This window comes from Notamacropus eugenii, chromosome 4 (assembly GCF_028372415.1).
Source record: "Notamacropus eugenii isolate mMacEug1 chromosome 4, mMacEug1.pri_v2, whole genome shotgun sequence".
Lineage (NCBI taxonomy): Eukaryota > Metazoa > Chordata > Mammalia > Diprotodontia > Macropodidae > Notamacropus > Notamacropus eugenii.
The window spans coordinates 461,945,416-461,970,590 of NC_092875.1; the positions used below are offsets into that span (position 1 = coordinate 461,945,416).

The 25,175-nt window shown below is 36.1% G+C and overlaps 1 protein-coding gene across 8 annotated transcripts in view; it reads left to right on the plus strand.

Annotated features, from left to right (window-relative positions):
• SSBP2 (single stranded DNA binding protein 2) overlaps positions 1-25,175 on the plus strand; it is a 402,471-nt gene that overhangs the window by 125,128 nt on the left and 252,168 nt on the right. For 6 of the 8 annotated variants that reach the window (XM_072606240.1, XM_072606243.1, XM_072606242.1 and 3 more), the window contains 2 exons: positions 11,811-11,883; positions 20,197-20,258. The exons of the other annotated variants lie outside the window; for them this stretch is intronic. In XM_072606240.1, coding sequence (XP_072462341.1) covers positions 11,811-11,883; positions 20,197-20,258 — 135 coding nt within the window. The remainder of the gene's footprint in view (positions 1-11,810; positions 11,884-20,196; positions 20,259-25,175) is intronic. 8 annotated transcript variants of the gene reach the window in all.

Below are 25,175 nucleotides of genomic sequence, written 5' to 3' on the forward strand. Positions count from 1 at the left end.
CTCTTTCTGAAATTTTCTCTGTCTCTTCAAGGTCTCATTCATCACTTACAGTCAGCACTCTTTCTAGGACAGGATGACCAGGCCTTCTCCTCAGTTCATGGAACTGTAGAGGGTGCTAACAGCTCTTGTATTCCTTTAACAGCATAGGAACAAATGATCTTAGCACCTAGTTAGCAAAAATAATTAGTTAAAATTGAAAGTTTCCAGATGGCTCACACTTTGCCCCCAGGTTGCCACACCTCAGATGAACTCTTCCCTACTTTGTTCCCTCCAACAGGTCGGTGGCCCCAGTGTGCCCTCTAGTCCTGCAGCAGAATTTCTCTTTTAAATTATTCAGTCCTGCTTATAGCATTTATTTCCTTCCCATTCTATTGAGATTTGATTAGATAGTGTCCTGTTTTCTTTCGTGTTCTAAAAAAAAGGTCTCTTTTTTCCTTAACTAGATTACAAACTTCTTGAGAAGGGGAAGGGAATATTGTTGAATTACACTTTCTGTGTACTAACACACTGCTGGCTATATTATTGAGATTCAGTAAGTACTTGTTGAATTGAATGAAAGGATTACTATATGTGATAAGGATATTAGGACTATATTTTCAGCTTACCTTTTGCAGAGTGGAGGCCAAGGCATGATAAAGGAAGGAAATAAGGGACAGAGAAATAAAAAAAAGGAGAGGAGAATGGGAAATGATGAGCAAGAAGGAAAGAAAGGGAAAGTGGAAGAAAAAGCAAAAGTGAAGAAATAAAATAATATTTAACTTAAGAAAGGAAAGAGGAGAGAGAAAGCAAAGTAACAAGGATTTATGGGAAGAAAGGGAGAAAAGGAAAGGTAGATCCCCTTGCTTTTCCAAGCTGGAATAATAATACTGGCTAGCATTTCTTCAGCAATTTAAGATTTGCAAAGTACTTTACGAATATAATTTCATTTTATTCTCATGGTAACCCTGGAAGGTAGGTTCTCTTATCCGCATTTTACTGATGAGGAAACTGAGGCAGAGAGAGATGAAGTGACTTGACCAGGGTTATACATCTGGTCAGCGTCTGAGTTAAAATTTGAACTGAGGTCTTGACTCCAGGTCCAGCACTCTCTGTACTGTGCCACATATGTTAACTGACTTCCCTCATCCAGATTCCTATCTTTTCTCTAGTATGTCTGTACAATAGTAGCCCTGGAGTCCTCTTAACTTTTAGTCCTACGGTAGATTCCATTTCTCTGGCCACTGCCATTATATGGACTGGTAGTTTCAGGGCCTCTCCCAAAGCCAGGTTTCCTCTTTTCCCTTACTTGGGAAGACCCAGACTAAGATTTGTGGAATCTCAGGAGTCTGGTGTCTCATTCTTTGAATCTTAGGAAGTCCATTGGTCTTGTCAGCCTGACCAGTGACTCTCCTCTACTTTTCCTCAGTAATTCTGCTGTAGCCTTAGGTTTGTGTCCCCTCACCATAGGTCTGACAGCCTCTATCCAACTCTTTTCCTCAGTCATCCTACTTTCTGCCAGCTTCTTATCTTTGCTGCTCATTAGTAGCAAAGTGCTGACAGTTGAAAGTCCAACTATTTCTACAGTCCCGTTAGCACATTGCTTTTCCACAGGTCTGGTGAGCCTTCACTTTGAAGAGACACCCTGGGACACTTTGAAAAGCTAGCCTGTGTTCAAGGCACTCTGTGATTAGCATGTTCTCCAAACTGTAACTCGTAACCCCCTGGCAATATGTATAAGCTTTCAGCTAACAAAAGGACACATTAAAAACAATGGATTTGGTCATGTTTGATCACCTGAAATAAAGTGACAAGAAAAGATTCCCTCATGTCTACTGCCATAGGGCTACCATGCCATGAGTAGGGGAGGACATTCCTATAGAAAACGTGTAATCAGGGAACACTCACAGAGAGCATATGTATCCATGGAACATGTATGAAGGGGAAAGTTTGAAGAGCCCCTGTGACCAGGGCAGCTCCTGCCTCTGACACTGACAGGCTGTTTACCCTCTTCAGGATTCTGTGCTCTCCGCTGCTGTCTGCTTGGATCAGCGATCAGGAAATCTCTCCTTGTTCGGGAGAGGTATTGCTCCTTTAATGGCGATAGTTACTGTTATTTCTGTTGTTGGTCAGTCATTTCGGTTGTGTCTGATTGTCTGTGACCCCATTTGGGATTTTCTTGGCAGAGATACTGCAGTGATTTGCCATTTCCTACTTCAGCTCATTTTACAGATGAGGAAACTGAGAAAAAGAGGATTAAAGGACTTGCCTGGAGCCACAGCTAGTAGGAAATGACTACGTCTGGACTGGAACTCAGGTCTTCCTGACTCCAGGCCCTTCTCTGTAATCACTGTGCCACCGAACTGCCCTCTTTTAGTGTATCGTCAAGGGCTTTGAGCAATCATACCTTGTCAGTAGTCAGGAAGAGGAGCAAAATATTCCAGACTGATTATATTTTTCTGTTTTATTCCTGGTTTAGATTTGATGTCCTTGGTCCCAGACAACTGTCTTCCTTAGGGCTAGAAAGTACATTTTAACTCTTGCTTCACTTTATATGTGAGTCTGAGTCTATGACCCTTATTTAAGGCTCTCTCTCCATCCTAAAATCCCTAGGCTCTGAATAAAGGATGCTGAAACAAGGCTTCCCTCACTTCTGAGATCCCTGTTTGGCATGCATATAAAGTTAAGGAGAGCAAAAAGATGAAAAAAAATTAAAATTCTTTTTCAAATCCCTGCCATTATGACATATGTGTATATACTGATACACATACATATATGTACATACATATATTTACACATATACCTAACTAAGCATGCATATATATGCAGTGACCACCCCAAATTTTGCAGTTTAAAGTTTTAATTGCTTAAAACTTCACTAAGACTTTTGGAAAAACCATATGTATGTATGTGTGTATGTGTATGTATGTGTGTACGTGTATGTATGTGTATATGCCTATGTACCTGCATAATGCAGACTTACATATATGTGTGTTTACACGTGTATGTTCATGTTTATGTAACTGCTAGCCACAAAATCAGTCATCTTTTGTGCTGCATTCTGACTAGCATGAAGCACATTGGTTTCTCTATGATAATATCAATGCCGTTGGGAATTTTTGTAATCTTTGAGATTTCCTGAGTCAGAACTGACAAGTTTCTGACTGACTGTGGGAGATTAGATCCTTGGACAAAAGTTTGGGCTTTGATACAGCTTAGATGAGAAGGTTCAATCTGGTATTGCCCCGTTGCTTCTGAGATGCACACTCAACTTCATTTAGGCTTTAGCCACTATCGCTGTTGGCTTTCTGCCTGTTCTTGTGACTTGCATGATGACGATCCTTTATTCACACTGTGCAGCTGTTGGAGTTAGAACCTTTTGCTGTATTATATAGATGCAATATTGTGCTGTGAATTTTTTTCAGCTATAATCTCATTTCTGATTATCGTAACATGTAGTTGGTTTGTCTTATTCTATCTTTGGCTCAGAAAAAATCCTGCCATTTTGCTTATGTCTTAACATATCTTTATAACATTTCTTATGGCCCACTTTGCTCTTGTGTGCACTTCCGTGTGTCATTCTTTCCTCTTACTGAATCATATTGGATTGTGGCAAATTCAGTCTAATGAAGCTGAAGTGAAGAAAGCAAAGTTTTAATACTCATGAACTATTTATGTTCCAGGACCTTATTGTTAATACAAAATGATGTTTGATATGGCTTCTAGATCAATATAGCTTCTAAATCACTGAATCTTGGGATTTTAGAGTTGGAATGACCTTTGTGAGATGGTTATCCAACCCATTCTAGTCCAGTAGAATGTAAACTCCTCAAGGGCAAAGATATTTTTCAGTTTTATCTTACCCAGTGGATAGCTGAGGGTCTTATATATAGAAGGTGCTTTAAAAAGTATATTAAATCGAATTGTGCGTTTTATTGAAATTGAGAGCCAGGGAAGTGCAGTGATCTATCTACTTAGCCTTGATCTAAGTGTTAAGTGGTAAAACTGGGTTTAGAAATTCTGATTTATTAGCTCCTGGACATAATAGTCTTTTTTTTTTAGATTAGATGCTTCAATAATCCTTATATACCTATTTGGGAAAGTGGACATATTGCAGCAATTTCTCACAAATAAGTGGATGCCACCATGGAGCAATATTCAATTGATTATATCAGATTAACTTGCTTTTTGAGAGCCTTGAAGTTATAAAGCAATTTTAGAATAATTTTCTCTAGAAAGAATTTATTAGCTCAATAATTAGGATATTTTAGAGGGATAAAGAACAACAGTAATTCTTGGTTAATTGTTGTTCTTCAGTTATTTTCTGTTATGTCTGACTCTGTGACCCCATTTGAGGTTTTCTTGGCAAAGATACTAGAGTGGGTTGCCATATCCTTCTGCAGTTCATTTTATAGATGAAGGAAAGGAGGTAAACAAAGTTAAGTGACTTGCCCAGGGTCACACAAGTAGTTAGTGTCTAAGACCAGATTTGAACTCAGGAAGACGAGTCTAGGTCCAGCAGTCTATCCACTGTACCACCTAGCTGCCCCATCTTGGTCAGTACAATTATTCTATTGCTGATTCTGCCTCTACTCTAATTTTTTAAAAAATCTGTCTTACTTTGTCCTAAATACATTTGGGAAGGCCTATGATAATTTTATACATTCATCCTATTTTCTAATTTGTGGACTCCTCCGGATTGCTCCAGGTTATGTGTTACAGTTATATTATGTTATATTCATCAATGGTTAAGCAGTTGAAGTGTTATATTGAATGATTTAGATGGAACGTTTAGAATTGTTTTTTAATCTAAGCTAACCCAGAGTCTTAGGGTCAAATTATTTTGTCTTGTATTTCAGTCTCTTGGGTCTGTTTTGTCTTTAGGGGTAGAACAATGATGTATTTGATGATGTAAGATATTTGTAGCTTTCCAAAAATTGTCGATGAAATATATTATTCTTAGACTGTGGGTAATAAAAATACAAATAAATGTAATATTTGTTTTGTGGAATGAACTTGCATATTCCTGTTTTCTTTTTTAATTAACATGAATATAGAGTTGTAATAGATCTTTTTATACTTGGATAGGTTGTGGAAGAGAGTTTAGAAGGAAATGCCGTGGTAAAATGAAGGACTTCTCTGTCTCAACTTCCCTTTTCCTTTTGAGCCTTTCCCCTCTCCCCATCTGTAAAGACAGGCACTATTATTTTTACTATTTACCTTGTAGGATTGTGGAGAAGATCCAGTGAAATATGCCTGCCTGTGTAGTCTGGGATTTTGAGGAACAAAGAATCCCTCATTCAGTTTATCTTATTATGGGGTTTTTAAATAGTATGCAAACTGGATTTTGGTAAACGTACAAAAATATTGCTGTATCATTATTTGTTCTAGTCTTGAAGAATGAAGCCTCATGTGTATAATCCCTAGAATCTGACTATACCCAGAACCACAGGTTGATTCCTAGTGGTGCTAGGTGGTTGCGGAACAAAGGGATCAGGAGACTTGCAAAGAAACCAGCATGGGCAAAGCTAAGCAGACCTCAGCTTCCTCTGAATATACCAATAATGAGACTAGATTATACTGATGTTAATATTAATGATAGTAATACCACTTGACATTTATATAGTTGGTGGGACTAGGTTGTTTCCTTTCAAGGGAGGAGGCAAGGATATGTAGGTAGAAATAACTCGAATGACTGATGAAGCTGTGAGCGTACCCCCTCTATTCTACGCCTTGATCTGGGACAGGGCATTGAAAGTAAATTAGAAAAACCATTAAAGTGTAATAGTGAACTGAGGATGCAAAAACTATGGACAACAAACTTCAGATAGTGTCAGGAAGCTTTCTGATATTAGCTTTCAAAATGAATCTTATCAATTTTTTTAGTCCAAAGTTTGATTAACCATATAAACAGCTTTTAATTATATTAGTAGAGGGGTTGATATCAGGGAGCTTCTAAATTTGTACACAATATTACTAGCTTCCTTTTCTTTAAAAAATACTTATTTTTATCTTTTATTTTCTTTTCCCTCCATTGAACAATTTTTAGAAGTTTAAAAAAATGCAGCGCAGCACAGATGATTCAGGGAAACAAATTTCTACATTAGCCTTGTCCAAAAATACATGTTTCATTCTGGATTTTAAGTCTTGTCACCTCTCTGACAGGAGGTGAATGGTGTGAATCATCTTATATCAGTTTTGCCATTGATGAACAGGTGTTTTTAAAGATCAAGGTGTGTTTTCTCCCTGTTGTTATACCATGAATTTCACTGATTCTAACAGTGAAATGAATATTTCTAATGTCTAACTGAAAAGATGGTTTGAAGTGAATTAGTAATGGCCAAGATTGCCTTCTCATCTTCACTATCAACGTGATTATTTTATCAAGTCTAGGCAAAAATTGTGGAATTTTATTTGCATAGAATAACTTTTGATTTGCAATAATAAATAATATTTATGTTCTAATGCTTTTCTTCAAAGAAATTCTGAGTACTTTACAGATGTGATCTAATCAATTTTCACATCTCTGAGAGTAGAAAGAAGTAGATATCTCTGGATTCATTCTGCAGAAGAATTTGAAGCAAGAGAAGTTGAAGCTTGCTAAAGTTGGTGGAGTTTATGTGTTTCCTCCCTCCCAATCTGAGAATTTAAGAAGTTTTTATGTGTCAGCACATTAAAAGTTGAACTTCTTTGGTTTAGAGTTGGAAAAAATAATAATTATTAAATGAAATGTTATGAAAAATATTTGGATTAAATAACATTATGTCTATTATAAGGATAAGAATAAATATTTTGAACTTCTGTTAAAATACGAGAAGTTTAGTTTTAAGAGGCATGAAAGAGAAAGATTACATGCCTTGTTAATGTTGTTTACTCAGATGTTCACATATTTTTCTAATGAAGTTAGAATTTCCTATTATCTGATAATGGGAAAGAATATGGATAACCAGGGATATAAGGTTTTGTTGTCCAGTCATTTCTGAGTCTTCATGACCCCATGGACCATACTGTCCATGGTTGTTTTTTTGGCAAAGATACTGGAATAGTTTACCATTTCTTTCTCCAGTGGATTAAGGCAAAAAGAGGTCAAACGACTTGCTTAGGTTCACACACCTGTCTGAGGCAGGTTTTCAGTTCAAGTCTTTGACTTTACTCCAGGTCCAGTGCTTAATCCACCAAGCCACCGAATAAACCCTGTTTTAGTTAGTATTTTACCACAATGGTACTTTTGAGATCTTAGGGTGGAAACAAGAAAAATGTGAAAATGAAGAGATTAGAAAGACTTCTGTCTATCTGATCGCTTGTGAAACAATCAGATAGGAGGGATGAGGTGAGGAACCTGAGCTATATCTTTGTCATTAGAAGTACCTCCTTGTGTAGAAACTTCCTCTGATATGTAAACCAATGTTGTCTGGGGCATTGAGAAGATAGAAAATCAGTTTAATCATCACGCATTTCATAAGTGACTGTTGGTGATACAGAGAAAAAAAATGACATGGTCCTTGCCCTTAAAATGCTTACATTCTGGCAGATGGTATTTGAGCCAAGCTTCCTCCCCCCAAATTTATTAATTTATTTGTTTTCAGTGTTCAGCATTCACTTCCATAAGTTTTAAATTTTCTTCCTCTCCTTCCACCCTCCTTCTCCAAGACAGCATGCAATCTAATATGGACTCTACACATACATTCCCATTAAACACATTTTCATATTAGTCATGTTGCATAGAAGAATTATAGCGAATGGGATAAACTATGAGAAAAAAACCAAAACATAACAAAAGAGAAAATAGTCTGCTTCATTCTGTGTTCCAACTCCATAGTTCTTTCTCTGGATATGGAAGACATTTTGCATCATGAGTCCTTTGGAAATGTTTTAGGTCCTTGCATTGCTGTGAAGGACTGAGTCTACCAGAAAAATTCCTTGCACACTGTAGTTGTCACTGTAAGTTCTCCTGGTTCTGCTCCTTTAGCTCAGCCTCAGTTCACATAAGTCCTTCCAGGCCTCTCTGAATCTTCCTGTTCATCATTTCTTATAGCACAATAATATTCCATTACATTCATATACCACAACTTGTTCAGCCATTCCCCAATTGATGGGCATCCTCTTGATTTCCAGTTTTTGGCCACAACAAAAAGAGCTGCTATAAATATTTTTGTACATTTGGGTCCTTTTCCTGTTTTTATAATCTCTTTGAGATATAGTCCTAGAAGTGATATTGCTGGATCAAAGGGTATGAACATTTTTTATAGCCCTTTGGGCATAGTTCCAAACTGTTGAGCCAACCTTTTAAAGAAACAGATGCATTCTAAAATATACAAAATAAGTATGAAGGAATTTTTAGATTCAGGCACTAGCCTTTGAAAGAAGGAAACTAGGGGATTCTGGAAGTTCTGATAGACATAGCTCTAGAGGGTGTACCTTCTAGCCATGATTGACATTCAGTATAAAACCTGAAGGATGAGAGACAGACTCTCCTGAGTGAGGAACAGCGTAGACATTGTATATATAAATGAGAGTAAAGCATAATAAACCTGAGAGGACTTGAAATGTCACAGCATTTTAAGGAGCCACTGAAGTGTCCTGAGCATGGTCCAGAATATTTTCCTGGCACTTGTATGGAAGATGAGCTGGAGAAAGTGAGCAGGACCAACAAGGAGGCTGTTTCATAGTCCTGGAAGAAGGGATAAGGCAGGGCCTTAACAAGGGTGTTTCTGCTGTGAGTGAAGAGAGTGTTAATGAAAAGTGTTGTAGATATAGAATTAGGAAAAGACGACTTCCAGTCTGCTAGTATATTGTAAGAAGTTTTTGAGTATTTGCACATATCTATGAATCTATTACAAACATGAGTACGTACATAGATAGGGCCATTTATGTATGCGTATAGAAATGTGTGTGTGCGTGTGCGTGTGTGTGTGTGTGTGTGTGTGTGTGTGTGTGTATGTATACACATATCAGGTGTGAGGCAGCATTTTCAGATACCCAGGTTCTCTTGATGCAGGACCAGCTCTGTATTTCAGGAGAGTCACAGGATGGAGACGATTCAAAGTTGTTGACCTTCCAGAAGTTAAGAAGCAGGGGGTATAGTAGGAAGTGCCCAGTACTTGGGGTCAGAAGGTTTGGCTTTGAGTGACAGCCACTAGCATATGATGTCAAACAAAACAATCAACCTCAGACTCAACTAAATTATTAAAAAATGGAGATTGTAATAGTTGTATTACTTACCTCTAATACTATGAAGAAAGTGCTTTGTAAACCTTAAAGTGCTCTAAAAAAGATGAGTTATGGATTCTTGGTAATAATAACACAATATGACCCTTTTCCTGAAAAGCACATGCAGGTGCTAAATGTTCCTTTTAAATTCACAGGGCCTAGATTGGGATTGATGCCTTAAATAAATGAACAAAAAAACCCCACTTAACAGTTCATTTCATATTATACTTTCTGTTTCTTAAATGGAGAATTGTGGAAAAGAAGAATATGTTATAAAGCAGTGAGGTGTCATAATGGATAAAGTGTTAACTTGGAGTCAGGAAGACTGAATTCAAATCCTGCCTTAAACAGGGCAAGCCACTTAGACTCTTACAGACTCAGTTTCCTCATCTGGAAAATGTTTATTATCATAGCACCTATAATATTTGCATGGCACTTTGCAATACTTCAAGTGCTATATGAATGTTAGCTATTATTAGCTATTATTATAATAAAAAGAATGCTGAAATACTCCCTTTGTTCCTAGCAGAAAATGCTATCCAGGTAATGCTGGGTTGCTGTTTTTTTTAATTTAGGAGGAGGAACAGTTTTGAATTTGTATCAATGGGCATCACTGTCCTCAGACTGCTCTTCAGTTGTGAGCTGCCTGACCAGACAGATAGACTGTCTCTCAGGATGTTAGTCAGCACAAGGTGCAGATCAGCTGTAGGAGACCTCTCACTGCATGACAAGCAGATAGATGATCAGGAATGGGAAAAGCTTTTCTGTCTTCTACTTATGTGACAAGTCATTTACAAGTGGAGTATTTCAGACAGAAATGTCATCCGTCTTTAATAATAAAATATTCATTTGGCAAAAAAAATAATACAACTACACTGAATTGTTACAGTGTATTGTTTACTAAGAACCTGGTTAAATATTAGTAAATACAGAGTAGCAGAAACTGAACTGTTGTGTGCTAGCTGGGCATCAGTCCAAGATATCATTAAAAATACTGCCACAGACTAATTTAGGTTTTTGAATAATATTCTGTTAACAGCTCAACTGAAATTAAATCACATGGAGAAGTTTAAAAATGAAGAGTTCATGTGATAATGGAAACCGTATGTGTATAGACAGAATACTTAATATTCTTTGTATATGTTATAGAGTGTATACATACATATATATGAGTGTGAATTCATATATGCATCATATATAGGGGTATGTATAAATGTGTGTGTATGTATGTATGCACATATAGTTAATTTTCAAACTAAAATTCCAAATGCTTTAATATGAGGTCTGCTATATTTAGATCTTAATACCATTTTTGTTATATTTTCAGATACCTCATAAAATTTAATAATTTCTATTAGTATCAAAGCTAGAGACTGATGGAAGGTTGCTGAACCAATAAAAAAATGGATATCACATAAGCCATAACTAAGATTTTTGGCCTGCACATGTAAAAACAGTTAAAGTTTACAGTAACATGCAGAAAAAAAATTGAAGGAGAAAAAGTTGTTAGAAATTTTCCATGAAATAATCACATTTTTATGTAAGTGAATGATTTATTTGTACCATAAAAGAAGAGTTCCTAGAATATAGGGAAGGGAATTCATGTTATTGGTCGTAGATTTAGAATTGTAAAATTATACTGTGTAAGGTATGTAAGAGTAGTGAGTGAACAAACCTGAATTGTGATCATGACCTTTCTTGCCCACAGAGACACATCTTTGTCTTTTTCTCTTCACATATTATCTTTATTGTAAGAAGTTTCTGAATATTCATGAATGTGTATGAATCTATATTACAAATATAAATTTCTTAAACAGGCCTATTCAATAAATGTGCATTGCCTCACCTTAAGTGAGTACCTGCAAAGACTTTGGCTCAAGGTTTCCCAGTGCATCCTGGGTCATCTCCAGTCATCCTGATGAATATCTGGTCACTGGATTCAGATGGCTCTGGAGGAGAAGTGAGACTGGTGACCTGCACAGTCCTCCCTCACTCAAAACAAAGTCAAGTGCAAGTCATGTCATCATTTCTCTGATGGCATGGTCTTCTTTGACAGCAAAGGATGCACACAATATGAAATATATCCCTTTGTGTATACATATGTAAATGTGTATATATGCATGTCCATATGCCCATATATATAATATTTTTATATATGTACTCAGAAATGTGTGAATATATGTGTGATTTTATTAGTAGGGAAGTTGTCACCTTTAGGAAGGAAACTCCTTCTAATGATGCGTAGTACCTGCTCTGCAACTTACGTGTTTGGAGAGTTGCCTGGGGGGTCTCAAAGCTTTAAGTGAATGATTTGGAGTCATCAGCTAGTGCATGTCAGAGACTAAACTTAAACCCTCTTCTTCTCAGCTCCAAATCCAGCTCTTTAGACTCCACTCAAACCTGCTTCTTGTATGTGCCTACGTACAGACATGGGAATATACAGAAAGAGGAAAGTATAAATGCTTCCGTAAAGCATGGGAAAGAATGTTTCTCTTGCATTTTATAATGAAGTTATTTTGAAAGGAAAAATGTTTTGAGTTTGAATTTTTAAAACTTTCTCATTTTAATTTAATTTGATAATTTCTCAATTATTAATATATTAATATATTTTATTCATTTTCTAGGTTAGCACTCTATGTATATGAATATCTGCTCCATGTAGGAGCTCAGAAATCTGCTCAGACATTTTTATCAGAGGTATGTTTTGCATCTTTTTTGGTTTACAATTTTGGAAAATTGCATAAATAAATGAATGTTTTAAAATAAGCAATTTTATATATTTCATTTATGTATATGTGCTTTCATGCTATATATTGAACTCTGTTATTGGCATGTATTTACTTTGTGGATTATTAGTGTAAGCAATTTTTTAATATCCCAGACTACTCACTCAGCATACTTTTAGTCTACATTTCCATCCTTACAGTTGGTGTTTCCCTAGGAAATGCAAAGCAAAATTAATATTATCCTAGGCAAAATACAACCTAGAAGAGAAATGTGCTGCTTTAAAATAATCTTATATAATCTTGAACCATAGATTATTTGGGGGTTTATTTTAGAATATTTATTCTGGCCATTAATATGGATATAACACAGAATTGATTCCTTTCTCATATTTTAGTTAGAAAACATTTCAGTTATCACCTTTTGAGTCTTTCTCTTTTCCTTACCTACACCTATTTGATGAGCTCTTAATTTGAGTTTTTTCTGCAATGGTTCTATTTTTTCTAGTTCCCTTACTGATTCTGATGCCTTCCAGACTGTGGGAGGAGAACAGTTCGGGGTGTTTTGTTTTTTGTTTTGGTTCAAAATTGTTACTAGTCTTGCTTTTACTTGAACCACTCCAGGATATCTTTCTGAATCCTGGAGCAAGTTTTGCCTCTTCAGGGCATCACTTGGAATCACTGGAATCCAGCCTTCTTCTGCCCAAGGTATAATTACCTTTGTGGGATTTTTTTTTCCCTAGACCAAGATAACTCTTTTTTGTTCCTTAAATTTTGCAATATTTCCACACCTTTATCTGAGACTACAAAAGTAATATTCTTCAGAAGACAAAGATGTAATGTAGAACCATAGAGCTTTGTGGATAATTTATTCCAGCACCCTCATTTTCCCAAGGATGGAACATGTTGTCTCCTGTTCCTTAAGGAAAGAAATTGTTTCACTTTTGTCTTTGTATCCCCATCACTTAGCACATGCTTGCTGATTGATTAACTGGTTGTCCTAATGTTGCCTCTTCATATCCCAGGACTGCGTACCACCATTTTCCCTGTCTTTCTGCCACAAGTCATCATCAACTGCTGCTGGGGTGGGGTATGGGGCGGGGAGAGAAAGGGTGAAATCATTTTCCTTTTGCTCCCTAACTCCTTAGTGCTGTAGAAGAAAGGTTCAAGGGAAATTGTGAAAAGATAAGTAAGCAAAAGGTCAAGAGTGTCTCCCATTCTGTCTTAGTTCCACCTACTGCTCAAGGTATTTTGGGGGAAAATCTCCTGATCAACCCTCTTTTCCATGTTCACATGCATATATTATTGTCTATATATGCACACCTGTATCTGAATACCCCTGACTTAATGAATGCCAATATGGAATGGCCATCCCATTTGGTTACCTGTGTTCTTTCCCTCTCTTGTGCTGCCACTTGAAATTTCTCCACCTTCTCGTTTCCCCTTTTCCCTTGTCAACTGCTGATACCATTTCTGCCAAGAATTGCCATCAGCCCTTACTTCCAGTCCCTAGTTTTAACTTCTTCCAGGGACTGATTCAGGATTTCCTGTGTGGTAGTTGTATTAGTGGTAAAAGGGAAAGAGAAATAAATAAACTTGGTAAGTAAAGTGAAGGAAGGAAAGGTATACTATTTTGACCATTTCCCCTACCTTTACAGCTGTTATTTTTTCCCACTCTGTCATACTCTGCTCTAATTTTTGGTTATGAACTTAGCAAGTATCAACAAACTGGAACATTCTGGTTTACAAAGAACAGAAAAAAGTCCTATTCATATAGGACTGTACATTTCTGTTCAGTTTTAAAGGTCTTTATTAAATTTAACTTATGAACATCCTGACTATATGTGTCCCCTCCTGAACTTCTTTCTGCTCTCTTCTTTGTTTTTTGCTTCATTGATAGCTTTATTTCTCTTCTTTTCTTTGAGTCATTGATAGTTTTATTTTTTTTCTTTTATTTGAGTTGCCCTCACTACCCATCCGCTCTCCAGCCCCACTAGAAAGAAGCGCTCTCCCTTATAATCAAAAAGTATAGTCAGACAAGCAAAACAAACCAGTGCATTGTCCATGTATGAAAATGTATGTCTCCTTCCACACCTCTAATGATGCATCCCCATTCTGCCCAGAGAGGCATGCTTCATTGTGTCATCCAGTCATGATTGATCACTGCATTGATCAGAATTCTTTCCAACTTGTTTTCCTCTACCCAGTTGTATAAATCGTTCTAGTTCTACTCCTTTCACTCTGCCTCAGTTCTAGGTTTCTCAGGTTTCTTTGAATCTAATTCTTTTGCCATTTCTTGGAGAGTAATAATACATTACATCGTATCCCTGTACTTTTGATTTACAATTTGTAGCTACATCAAAAAATTCTGCTACAAATACTTTTGTATATTTAAATCCCTTTCCTTTGTCTTTGACCTCTTTGGAATATTGTTTAGTAGTAGGATAACAGAGTCAGAAGATATATACAACATACTACTCACCTCATTTCCAACTTGCTGCACAAACGCCTACTTCAGCTTCTGTTACAAAGTGCCCATTGTAGATGAAGTCTGGAATTTCTTCTAAAATATTGATGAATCTTACTTTAGACGTTTGTGTACCCAAACATTCACCATTAACACTTCTGCATGCTTTTGTTTTTTTCCCCTATGGAACTAATGTGTAGAAAAATGTTTTTAAAAACTTTGATGGGAGTTGTCAGGTAGATTCAGAGCTTTTCAACCTTTACTGCTTTTCCCATTATTTCAAAAAGTTAGAGTCTTAAATCTCAAAAGAACTATGTACTTGCTTCAGTGCCAAGAGAGGAGAAGTTGTGAGATTGTTATGTTTTCCACTACGTGGGAGAAATACTAATTGGGGCATATGGGTAGAGTAGTGATGGACAGTTAAGAAGGCAGACCATTCCTTGCCCTTAGGAAGAGAAGAAAGGTAGCTAACACTTAATGACTGGACCAGAGGTGGGGTATCTGTGACCTTGAAGCCATATGTGGCCCTGTAAGTTCTCAAGTGCAGCCCTTTGACGGAATCCAATCTTCACAGAACAAATGCCCTTAATAAAAGGATTTGTTCTGTAAAATGTGGACTCAGTCAAAAGGCTACACCCAAGGACCTACAAGGTCACATGTGGCCTCAAGGTTGTAGGTTCTCCAGCCCTGCCCTAGACTCACTGATTCTTAAAGTTCCAGGAACTTAAGGAGTCATCTAAACAAACCTGTAACTGCACATGCCCGTGTTACCACATCCCAGACAACTGGTTTTCCTCCTTCTCCATGAATGCTGCCCTTGACAGGGAATTCATTCTAGTTTGAGATGGCTGTAGTTGAACCTAAATCTAGTTCCCAAATAGTTCCTTCTATTGATCCTACTGCTGATCTTGGGATGATAGTGCTTTATGCCTTTTAAGAAAGTGCTAAAATCCCTAGAAATCTATTCCCCTCAGCTAAGAAGGTTGTCTTTCCTATGACAGTTTCTTGTTTTCACGTCATTCTAGTCTCCTTTCTCTAAGTACATTCCATTTTGTCAGTTTTGCTCATAGAATATTACTCCAAATTAAATACAGTACTCTTCATATAGTATGATCAGAGTATATCCCTTGTTCTGAGTTCTTAATAATCTGTAATCTCATCAATATGGCTGCTCCTTCTAGTGATTCCAGCAGCAAATCTATCTGAATGCCTGCGCATTGTATACTAGAATCTGTATTTCTATTAAGACAGCACAAGAACCAATTTGTTTGTTTTTGGCTGCCATGTTGCATCGCTAACTCATGGTGGGTTAGGAGAATAGTAAAGTTCCAAGGTCCTTTGCTCATGAGCTCCTATCTAGCTATATCTCATTCATACTGTATTTCTGTCCTCTGGTTGTTTATACTATCAAGCAAGGCCCAGACTCCAACAGCTCTTCATACCCTTTCTTGGTATTCTTATCTCTACCCTTCAGTTTATAACTTTGAGAAGTAACAGGGAGCCACTGAAGTTTTTTGGATAGGAGAGTGACATGGTCATACCTTTAGGAAAATCACTTTGATGCTTGTGTGAAAGATGGTTTGGAGTGGGAAGTCTTGAGGCAGGGATGCGTATAAGAAAGCTATTGTAATAATCTAGATGAATGGTGATAAGGGCTTGATGAACTATGATGGTAATTGTGTGAGTGGAGAAAAGGGATGTAATATATGAGGGAATTATAAAACAGTCGTGTCAGACTCAAATAGAAATGGATCCCTGTGGGCTGCATATTGACTTAAAAAACAAATTAACATTACCTCTGTTGCATTGTATTTTATTTATTTTGTTAAACATTTTCCAGTTACGTATTACTGGTTCAGGCTGTACTCCAGAGTTCTGCAGGGCATGAGTTTGACACTTCTTTTGTAGAGAAATGGCAAAATTCAAACTTTTAATAAGTATATTTATAAGCTAGAAAGTGACCTAGATGGAGGAGTCCTGAGATTATGTTATAAGAAGATAATTTTAAGGAACTACAAATATTTAGGCTAGAGAAAAAACGATTTGGTGGGGAGGAGGAGTAAGGGGCAAGGAAGGATGTCGGTGAGTCCTTTCTCCAAGTGGTTGAAAGGGACTTGCTTGGTTTTGCCAGAGGGCTAAACTTGGCGCACTGTGTAGAAGTTACAGAGATGCTGATTCCCCTCTGTGTAAGAACTTCCCAACTATGAGAGCTTTGTAGAAGTGAAAAGAAAGACTCCACAGCAACTTGTTGCCTATGTTCTAGGGGGCGTTCTCAGTCTTGGGGCTGTGGTTTGCCTCGGAAATTCCTACCAAAAGTAAGATTCTGTTATTCAGTGAGGTTAAATACATGAAAAACATTTTGAAAATCAAGTCTTATGCTGCTGCTGCTGCTGCTGCTGCTGCTGCTGCTGCTGCTGCAAATGACCATAATTGTGAAGACTTCTCTGAGATCCCTTTCCTTAGTTTTAATCAGTGGGAAAGTGAGCTTCTTCTGAAGAAACAGAAGTAAATCAGATAAACAAATACATAAGCAAATACTCCTGGAGAATCCTCATGAAGAATTCCCAATTCCTTGCTCACCTTCTCTGCAATTCATGGTCTTTTATTGGAAAGGGTGGGGCACCCAGGCTGGAAGTGCAGTTATGACCAGAACCCAGTACTGTTTGGCACAGAAGCTTTAACTTGCCCCGCCCTGTTTGCCTCTCTTTAGGCAGTGTATTTCCCCCAGCCCACTCGTACTTCTGGGGCTTAACATATTCAGGAATTAGTGTCGGACACTTAGCTTTAGTCCTATTGCTGCAGCTCACAAATCCTGAACTCAGGGTTGTCACCAGCTTCATCCTGAGTCCTCCGCTGCGAGGGATTATAGGCTGATAATACCATGTCTGGTAGTAATTTATAGTCTTGGAGAGTCGCTCAGGGCACTGAGTGGTTAAGTTACTTGCCTATAGTCACAAAGGCAGAGGCTGTCAGAGGCAGTACTTGAACCTAGACTTTTTTGACTCCAAGGAGAATGAAAAATGGCAAGGTTGAAAAAGATACAAGAATGATAAAGGAATTTGTTTTACTCTTTGAGTTTTTGCCATTGAAAGAAATGTAAACCATACCACAATTTACATATAGCTTGGCTTTTTTATTCTTTAAAAGTCATTGGACAAAATCTCTTGAGCTGCTTTACCTCATTTTTGTGTAATAGTTATAAATTTCTTTGAAAAGCTATATATTGATTAGTTTAAAATTTCAGGTAGAGGTGGCATAGGTAGGCAAATTATTGATGGGATTAGCTTTAAAAAATTCAGACTTGACATTTTTACATTTTTATAGCATATTGATTGAACATTGTCCATATATATTATGATTAATACAAACCTTTTTTAGATGTTGCAGTTAATTTCCTTCAAATTAAGTTTAGTAATTCCCTAGATTTCCTCTTCTCTTTTAAAAAAATGCTTATCACATGTACAACTTCCTTGTCTTCATAGATAATTTTGGTTTATAACAGCAAATTACATATCTTCATCAGCATCCCCACTGGTTTGCGTTTTATTTACTTCACAACCTTGAAAAATCCCACCAGTTTCTAGCAATTTAATGGCACTTAAGTTTTTCAATCTATTCCCTAACTTCTTCCTTAAAGACTTCAGTCTTAGTTAAGGCCACCCTCTGAGTTCCTGTTAATTTTTTTTTAAGAGCCCTTGGGATAGGAATTTCCCCATCTCTGTAGTAATGACTGATGGAAAGAATTTGTTCAATTTCTCTGTAATCTACAGTAATGATCCTCTTTAATTGCCCTCTACCTCTTGGTGGTCTCCAGGATCTGTGGGCACATTCTCCTTCTTGTACTTGACTAATTTTTAATTATTTGATCTTTAAAGTTAAGGCAAAAATTGAGTCTTAATACATTTGATTTTTAAGCAATATTTTACCATTTACCATTGACATAGGGTAAAACTTTAAGTGTGCTTAATAGGTCTTGAGTAAAATCACTAAATTTAAGAAATACTAACATAGGGCTGAAACTTTAAATCTCATTTTTGGGGAACCAAAAAAAATCAAACAAACATTCTCCTTCACATAAGATTTTTATGAGAGAGAAACAAGTAGCAAGTAAAATGAATAAGTTGTTATTGACCTTTAAAAAAAGGGCAAGTTTCATTCAGATATCCTTGAAATCAATCTGAAATTAGGCAGAAAGCGTGACTGAAATGTTTGGAGGTCAATGGCAGAAAGAAAGGCTACATGCTCACAAAAAAATATTTATAGCAGCACTTTTTATAGTGGCAAAGAACTAGAAACAAAGTAGATACCTTTCAGTTGGAGAACAACTAAACTACTTTTATGTCTAGGGCATTTTACAGTAATTTGATAATCAGTAAGCATTTTATTAAGCATGTGCTTTGTTCTTAGCACAGTGCTAAGTGCTAGGGATACAGAGGAAAAACCAAAAATAAACCATACCCTCAAGGAGATTATATTCTGCTAGAGGAGACATTTAAGTAAATAGAGAATATGTATGAGATAGACAGAAGGTAACTTTAGAGGAAAAGTACTTGCAACTTTGCTACACATATAGCAAATATAAGGTCACTGGAAGCACTGTTAAGCAGACTTTTCCATTCCTCTGATTTTGATAATCAGAAACTACTATATATCACTGATGGTTTTCTTCTTAATGTCATTTACTTTATGATTTGGGGCCCTTTTCTTCATTTATATTAGCAAACTTTCATGCCCCAGCAGAAATAGAGGTAATATTTCACAAACTTCACCTATAATTCCTTTTTCACCTAAATATGACTAATCAAGAGGGAAAATAATTACTTTGGGAAGATATAACCAATAGACAACTTGCTTCTTGAAATTCAGTCATTATCACGTGTAGTGTAAATCAGTTGCCTCACATTATATACAACTATTAAAAACTCTAAACTTTTTCTGTAGGTGTTGGGAAGGGTCTAGACCTATAGGTTATGTGAGTGGAAGAAAACTCCCAGTATGAAACTCCCTCTGCTGATGTAGATTAGCAACTCTCATAGGGTTACTTTTAGGGAACTGAGAAGCTAAATTTGTCTGTGGTCACATAGACATTAAGTACCCTAAGCCAGAATTTAAGTCTAAATTTTCCTAACTCATAATTTTTTAACTATTCATTATGTCATACCTCCCCTCTCCTCTGGATTATTCCAGAAATTGAGGCTCAGAATGATTAAAGACATATCAGTGGTCACAGAGCACCAGATGTGGAATTCAAATCCTTATCTTATCTGAGTTCAAGCCCTGCACTCATTCTGCTAAGCCACAATTTTATTTTTCTGAATCTGAGATTCTTCATCTATGAAACAAGAATGTGAATTTCTGTGCTACTTCAGAGGCTGCTGTGACATATTGGCTAGAGAGCTGACTTTAGAGATCACTGATGTAGTATTCAGAAAGTTAAGAAACTAACTTGGCATATTTATAAATACTATAGTTTTACCATGTGTTAGGTGTTCTGCTACATTTATATAGATGGAAATGATATAATGTTGCTTGAATGAACTTTTTGAGACATCAAATTCTGTGAAAAGAAATAACTGTTGCTTGTATTATCACCTTTGCAATAAATGTTCAGTTTCATTGTTTCCCCCCCTTTAGTTTACAGGTATCAACAACTATTTAAATTTGTATTTATAAATGCTGAATAAATAATAATATGAAATAGCAAAAAGCTTGTACATCAAAATCTTAAAGAGGGAAGTTATTGCCTTATTATATGTGTGAAGAAATTTTGTGTACACAGCATTTGGGGAAAATTTTAATATCTTTTAAAATCTGTTTTAGATAAGATGGGAAAAAAACATCACATTGGGGGAACCTCCAGGCTTCTTACATTCTTGGTGGTGGTAAGTATACCTTTTTATTTCAATTAAACTAGATTTATAATGTTTTCCAATGGCCGGTATATACGTAGGAGTATGTAATGACAAACAATGCAATTTTGTCATTGTATATAATTTCTATACTTCTATCTTTTTCTAAATGTTTCCCATTTTCTAAATGTTTCCCATATCCCCCCCCAAAAAAAATCTGAGAAAAAGACAAACCAAAACCCTTGTAACAAATATGATTAGTTAAGTAAGACAGGTTCCTACATTAGAAATATAGAAATGTATGTCTCATTCTGTATCTTGGGTCTATCACTTCTCTTTTAGGAGGTAGGCAATTTGCTTTATTATTGACCTTCTGGAATTGTAGTTGGTCACTCATTGCACTGATCACAGTTTTTAAGTCTTTCACAATTATGTCTCTACAATGTTGTGTTATCATGTAAATTGTTTTCTTAGTTATGCTCACTTGACTCCGTGTCAGTTCACACAAGTCTCTTCCTGTGTTCTTCTGAAACTGACCCTTTCATCATTTCTCCTGTGTTAGTATTACTCCATTACATTAATATACCATAATTTGTTCAGCCATTCCTCAATTGATGGTAACTCGGTTACTTTCCAACTGCTATAAAATCTTTGTACAAGTGGCATCTTTTCCTTTATTTGAGGTTTTTTTTGGGGGGATATAGGTCTGATAGTAGTATAATATCTGGGTCAAAGGGTATGCCCAGTTGGGTGATTTTTGGGTCATGGCTCCAAATTAGCTTCCAGAATAACTGTAACAATTCCCAGATTAAGTGACTGTACATTAGTCTCCTGTTGTTTTTGTTTACCAGTCCCTCTAGCAACTGTGATTTTTCCTTTTTTGAATCTTTGCTAGTCTGATAAATGTGAGTTAAAAATGAAAAACTGATTTAGTTTGCATTTTTCTAATTATAACTGATTTGAAATATTTTTTCCTATGTTTGATGATAACTTGGATTTCTTCCTTTGAAAACTGCCTGTTAATATGCTTTACCCATTTATTTATTGAGGAATGGAGCTTATTCTTATAAATGTGAATCACTTCTTTTTATATCCTGAATATGAGACTTTTATCACAGAAACTTGTTGCAAAGATTTTTTTTTCTTTTATGTCTTCCTCCTCTAAATCTAATTGGTTTTGTTTGTGCTAAAATTTTTAAATTTTATGTAATCAAAATTATCCATATTATCTTCTATGATACTCTCTATCCCCCTTTTTATCTTGAATTCATCCCTTTTCCATAGATCTGAAAGGTAATTTCTTTCTTGTTCCTCTATTTTGCTTATGATATGACCTTTTTGATCTAGTTTATGTATCCACTCAGAGCATATCTTGGTATATGGTGTGACGTGTTGGTCTAAATCTGATTTCAGCCAGACTGCTTTCCAGTTTTCCTAGCAGTTTTTGTCAAGTAATAATTCCTTACCCCAGTAACTAGATTCTTGGGTTTTATCAAACACTGCACTACAAGGTCATTTGCTTTGGTATGTTTTTATCTAATCTTTCCTACAGATTGATCCCTCTCTTTTGTAACCAGTGCCAAAGAATTTTGATAATTAGTGATTCGTAGTGTAGTTTGAAATCTAGTACTTCTAGGACTCCCTCTTTCTCTTCCTTTTTTCTTTATTTCTTTTAAAATTCTTGATCTTTTGTTCCTCCATATCAAGAGTTCTTGACCTGGGGCTTGTGAATTTGTTATTTTAATATTTTTATAAGTACATTTCAGTATAATTGTTTTTCTTTTAAATCTTTAAAAATATTATTGAAAGGAGTCTATTAGCCTCTAAAGACAGCAAAAAGGAGAATAACACAGAAAAGTTTAAGAACTCTTGCTCTAGCTGAATTTGGTTTTTATTTTATTAGCTCTCCAAAGTAACTGTTTGGTAGTTTAGTATGGTATAAAATACATAAATTAATTTATATATTATTGTCATTTTTATTTTGTAATTTATTATTTTATTTTTCCCAGTTACATGTAAAAACAATTTTTAACATTCATTTTTTTTAGAACTTTGAGTTTCAAATTCTTTCCATTCAATTAGATATAGGTTATACATGTATAATCATGCAAAACATTTCTGTATTAATCATGTTATGAAAGACGACATAGACCAAAAAAAACCTTCAAGAAAAATAAGGTGAAAAGAAAGTATGCTTCAGTCTGTATATTGACATCATCAGTTCTTTCTCTGAAGACGGACAGCATCTTTTATGATAAGCCCTTCAGAGTCGTCTTGGATCACTATATTGTTAAGAATAGCTAAGTCGTCCACAACTGATCATCTTAAGTCTTCCAGGTTTGTCTGAGAAAATCCTGCTGATCATTTCATAATCACATACCACAGTTCGTTCAGCCATTCCCCAATTGATGGGCATGCCCTCAATTTCCACTTCTTTGCCCCCAGAAAAGAGCTGCTGTAAGTATTTTTGTACAGAGATCCTTTTCTTCTTTTTTTTTTTAACCTCTTTTGGGATACAGACCTAGTAGTGGTATTGCTAGGTCAAAGGGTATGCATGGTTTTTATAGCCCTTTGGACATAGTGCCAAATTGCTCTCCAGAATGGTTGAATCAGTTCACACCTTCTTATTAATGTCTCATTTTTCCCACATCCCTTCCAACATTTGTCATTTTCCTTTTCTATTCTATTAAGCTGATCTAATAGATATGAAGTAGTACCTCACAATTGTTTTAATTTTCATTTCTCCAATAAGTAGTGAGTTAGAACATTTCTATAAGACTATAGATAGCTTTGATTACTTTATCTGAAAGTTTTCAGATCTTTTGATCATTTATCAAGTGGGGAATGGCTCTTATATTTATATATTTGACTCAGCTCTTCATATGTTTGAGAAATAAGGCCTTTATCAGAGAAACTTGATTCAAAATTTTTTTAAGTTCCTATTGCCAACTGTATTTTTCCCTCCATCCTATTCCCCCCATTTATTCTATTCTGTCTTTCCTTTCACTCTTTCCCTCTTCAAAAGTTTTGCTTCTGACTACTCTCTTCCCTAACATGCCCTCCCTTTTCTCAACCCCCCTCTCTCCCCGCACCATCCTCTTCTCTTCATACTTTCCTGTCAGGCAAGATAAATTTTTGTAACCAGTTGTGTATGTTATTTTCTCTCTGAGCCAATTCTGATGAGAGTAAGGTTCACTCCCACACAGTCCTCTTCCCTTACACTGTAAAAACTTTTTATTGCCTATTTTATGTGAGATAATTTACCTTTCCCTTTCTTCTAGTACATTCTTCTCTCACCCCTTAATTTTATTTTTTTATTTATCATCCCTTTATATCCAATTCATACGCATGTCCTCTGTCTGTATATATTCCTTTTAACTGCCCTAATAATGAGAAAGTTCTTATGAGTTCTATTCCTGCATCTTCACATGTAGGAAAGTAAGCAGTTTGATTTTATTAAGGCCCTTATGATTTCCCTTTCCTGTTTATCTTTTTATACTTCTCTTGAGTTTTGTATTTGAAAGTCAAATTTTCTATTCAGTTGTGATGTTTTCATCAAGAATGCTTGAAATTCCTCTATTTCATTGAATGTCTATTTTTTCTCCTGAAGGATTATACTCAGTTTTGCTGAGTAGGTGATTCTTGGTTGTAATCCTAGCTACTTTACTCTACAGAATATATTTCCAAGCCTTCTGATCCTTTAATGTAGAAGCTGCTAAATCTTGTGTTATCCTGACTATGTCTCCATACTGTTTGAATTATTTCTTTCTGGCTGCTTGCAGTATTTTCTTCTTGGCCTGGTAATTTTTATTTTGAAATCTGTTTCAGGAGGTAGTTAGTGGTTTCTTTCAACTTCTATTTTATCCTCTGCTTCTAGAATATCAGGGCAATATTTCTTGATAATTTCTTGAAAGTTGATGAAAGCTGATGTCTAGGTTTTTTTTTTTCATGGCTTTCAGATAGTCCAAAAACTTTTTAATTAACCCCTGTATCCTTTTTCCAAGTCATTTGTCTTTCTAGTGAAATATTTCACATGGTCTTCTTTTTTTCATTATTTTGGGTTTTGTTTTATTGTTTCTTGATGTCTCCTAAAGTCATTAGCTTCCTCTTTCCCAATTCCAATTCTTTTTTTTTTTTATTGCATGCAGCATTTATTCAGAGAATAGTCTCAGTCAGCATATAAACAATACTTGATAACTAGAGAACATAACGTATATTAAAATAATAAAACATCTACTGAGTAGCTATGAGTCTACCACTCTCCTAAACCCTGCAAGTACTCCCAGAAATAGGATGCATTTAGAACCAGGAATTCTGGGCAATGAATCTCTCCCTTGAGTAGGCAAGTTTAGCAACACAGTTTCCACAGAATGTCAACTCAGATTTCCTGTGGGGCTAAGTTATCAGTACAAGCACAGATACTCTGGAGTTGGGATCTGGGGCATGAAATTTAGTATTCATTGAAAATTGGTGTCTTTTGAGAATGGTGCTTTTCCAGGGCTGATCTTACTAACTGCTTGCTGGCAGGGACTTCTGATTGCTTCTGGCCCCACCAAACCCATTTTGAAGTAGAATGAGTAGATTTAGAAGCTACTAATCCTGGCAAGGAGACTTCCACAATCACAAATTCTTGTGCCCTCTTCTTGATTCTTAGTGTGGTCTCTCTATCAATCCCTTGGTTCCTTAGATATAGCTAGCCATGCAGTGGATAAACTACTAGGTTTGGAATCAAAATGACCTGAGCTTAAATGTGGTTTCAGATGCTAGCTGTGTGACCCTGGGCAAGTCCCTTAACTTTTGCCTCCATTTTCTCAACTATAAATTGGGGATATTAATTGCACCTCAGCAACAGACAGTAAATGCCATGAGAATGCAGAGATAAGAAGATTGATGTGTGCTAGAGAAAGCATTGGGGAAGCCTAATGGAGGAGATGTAACTTTGATGATTAT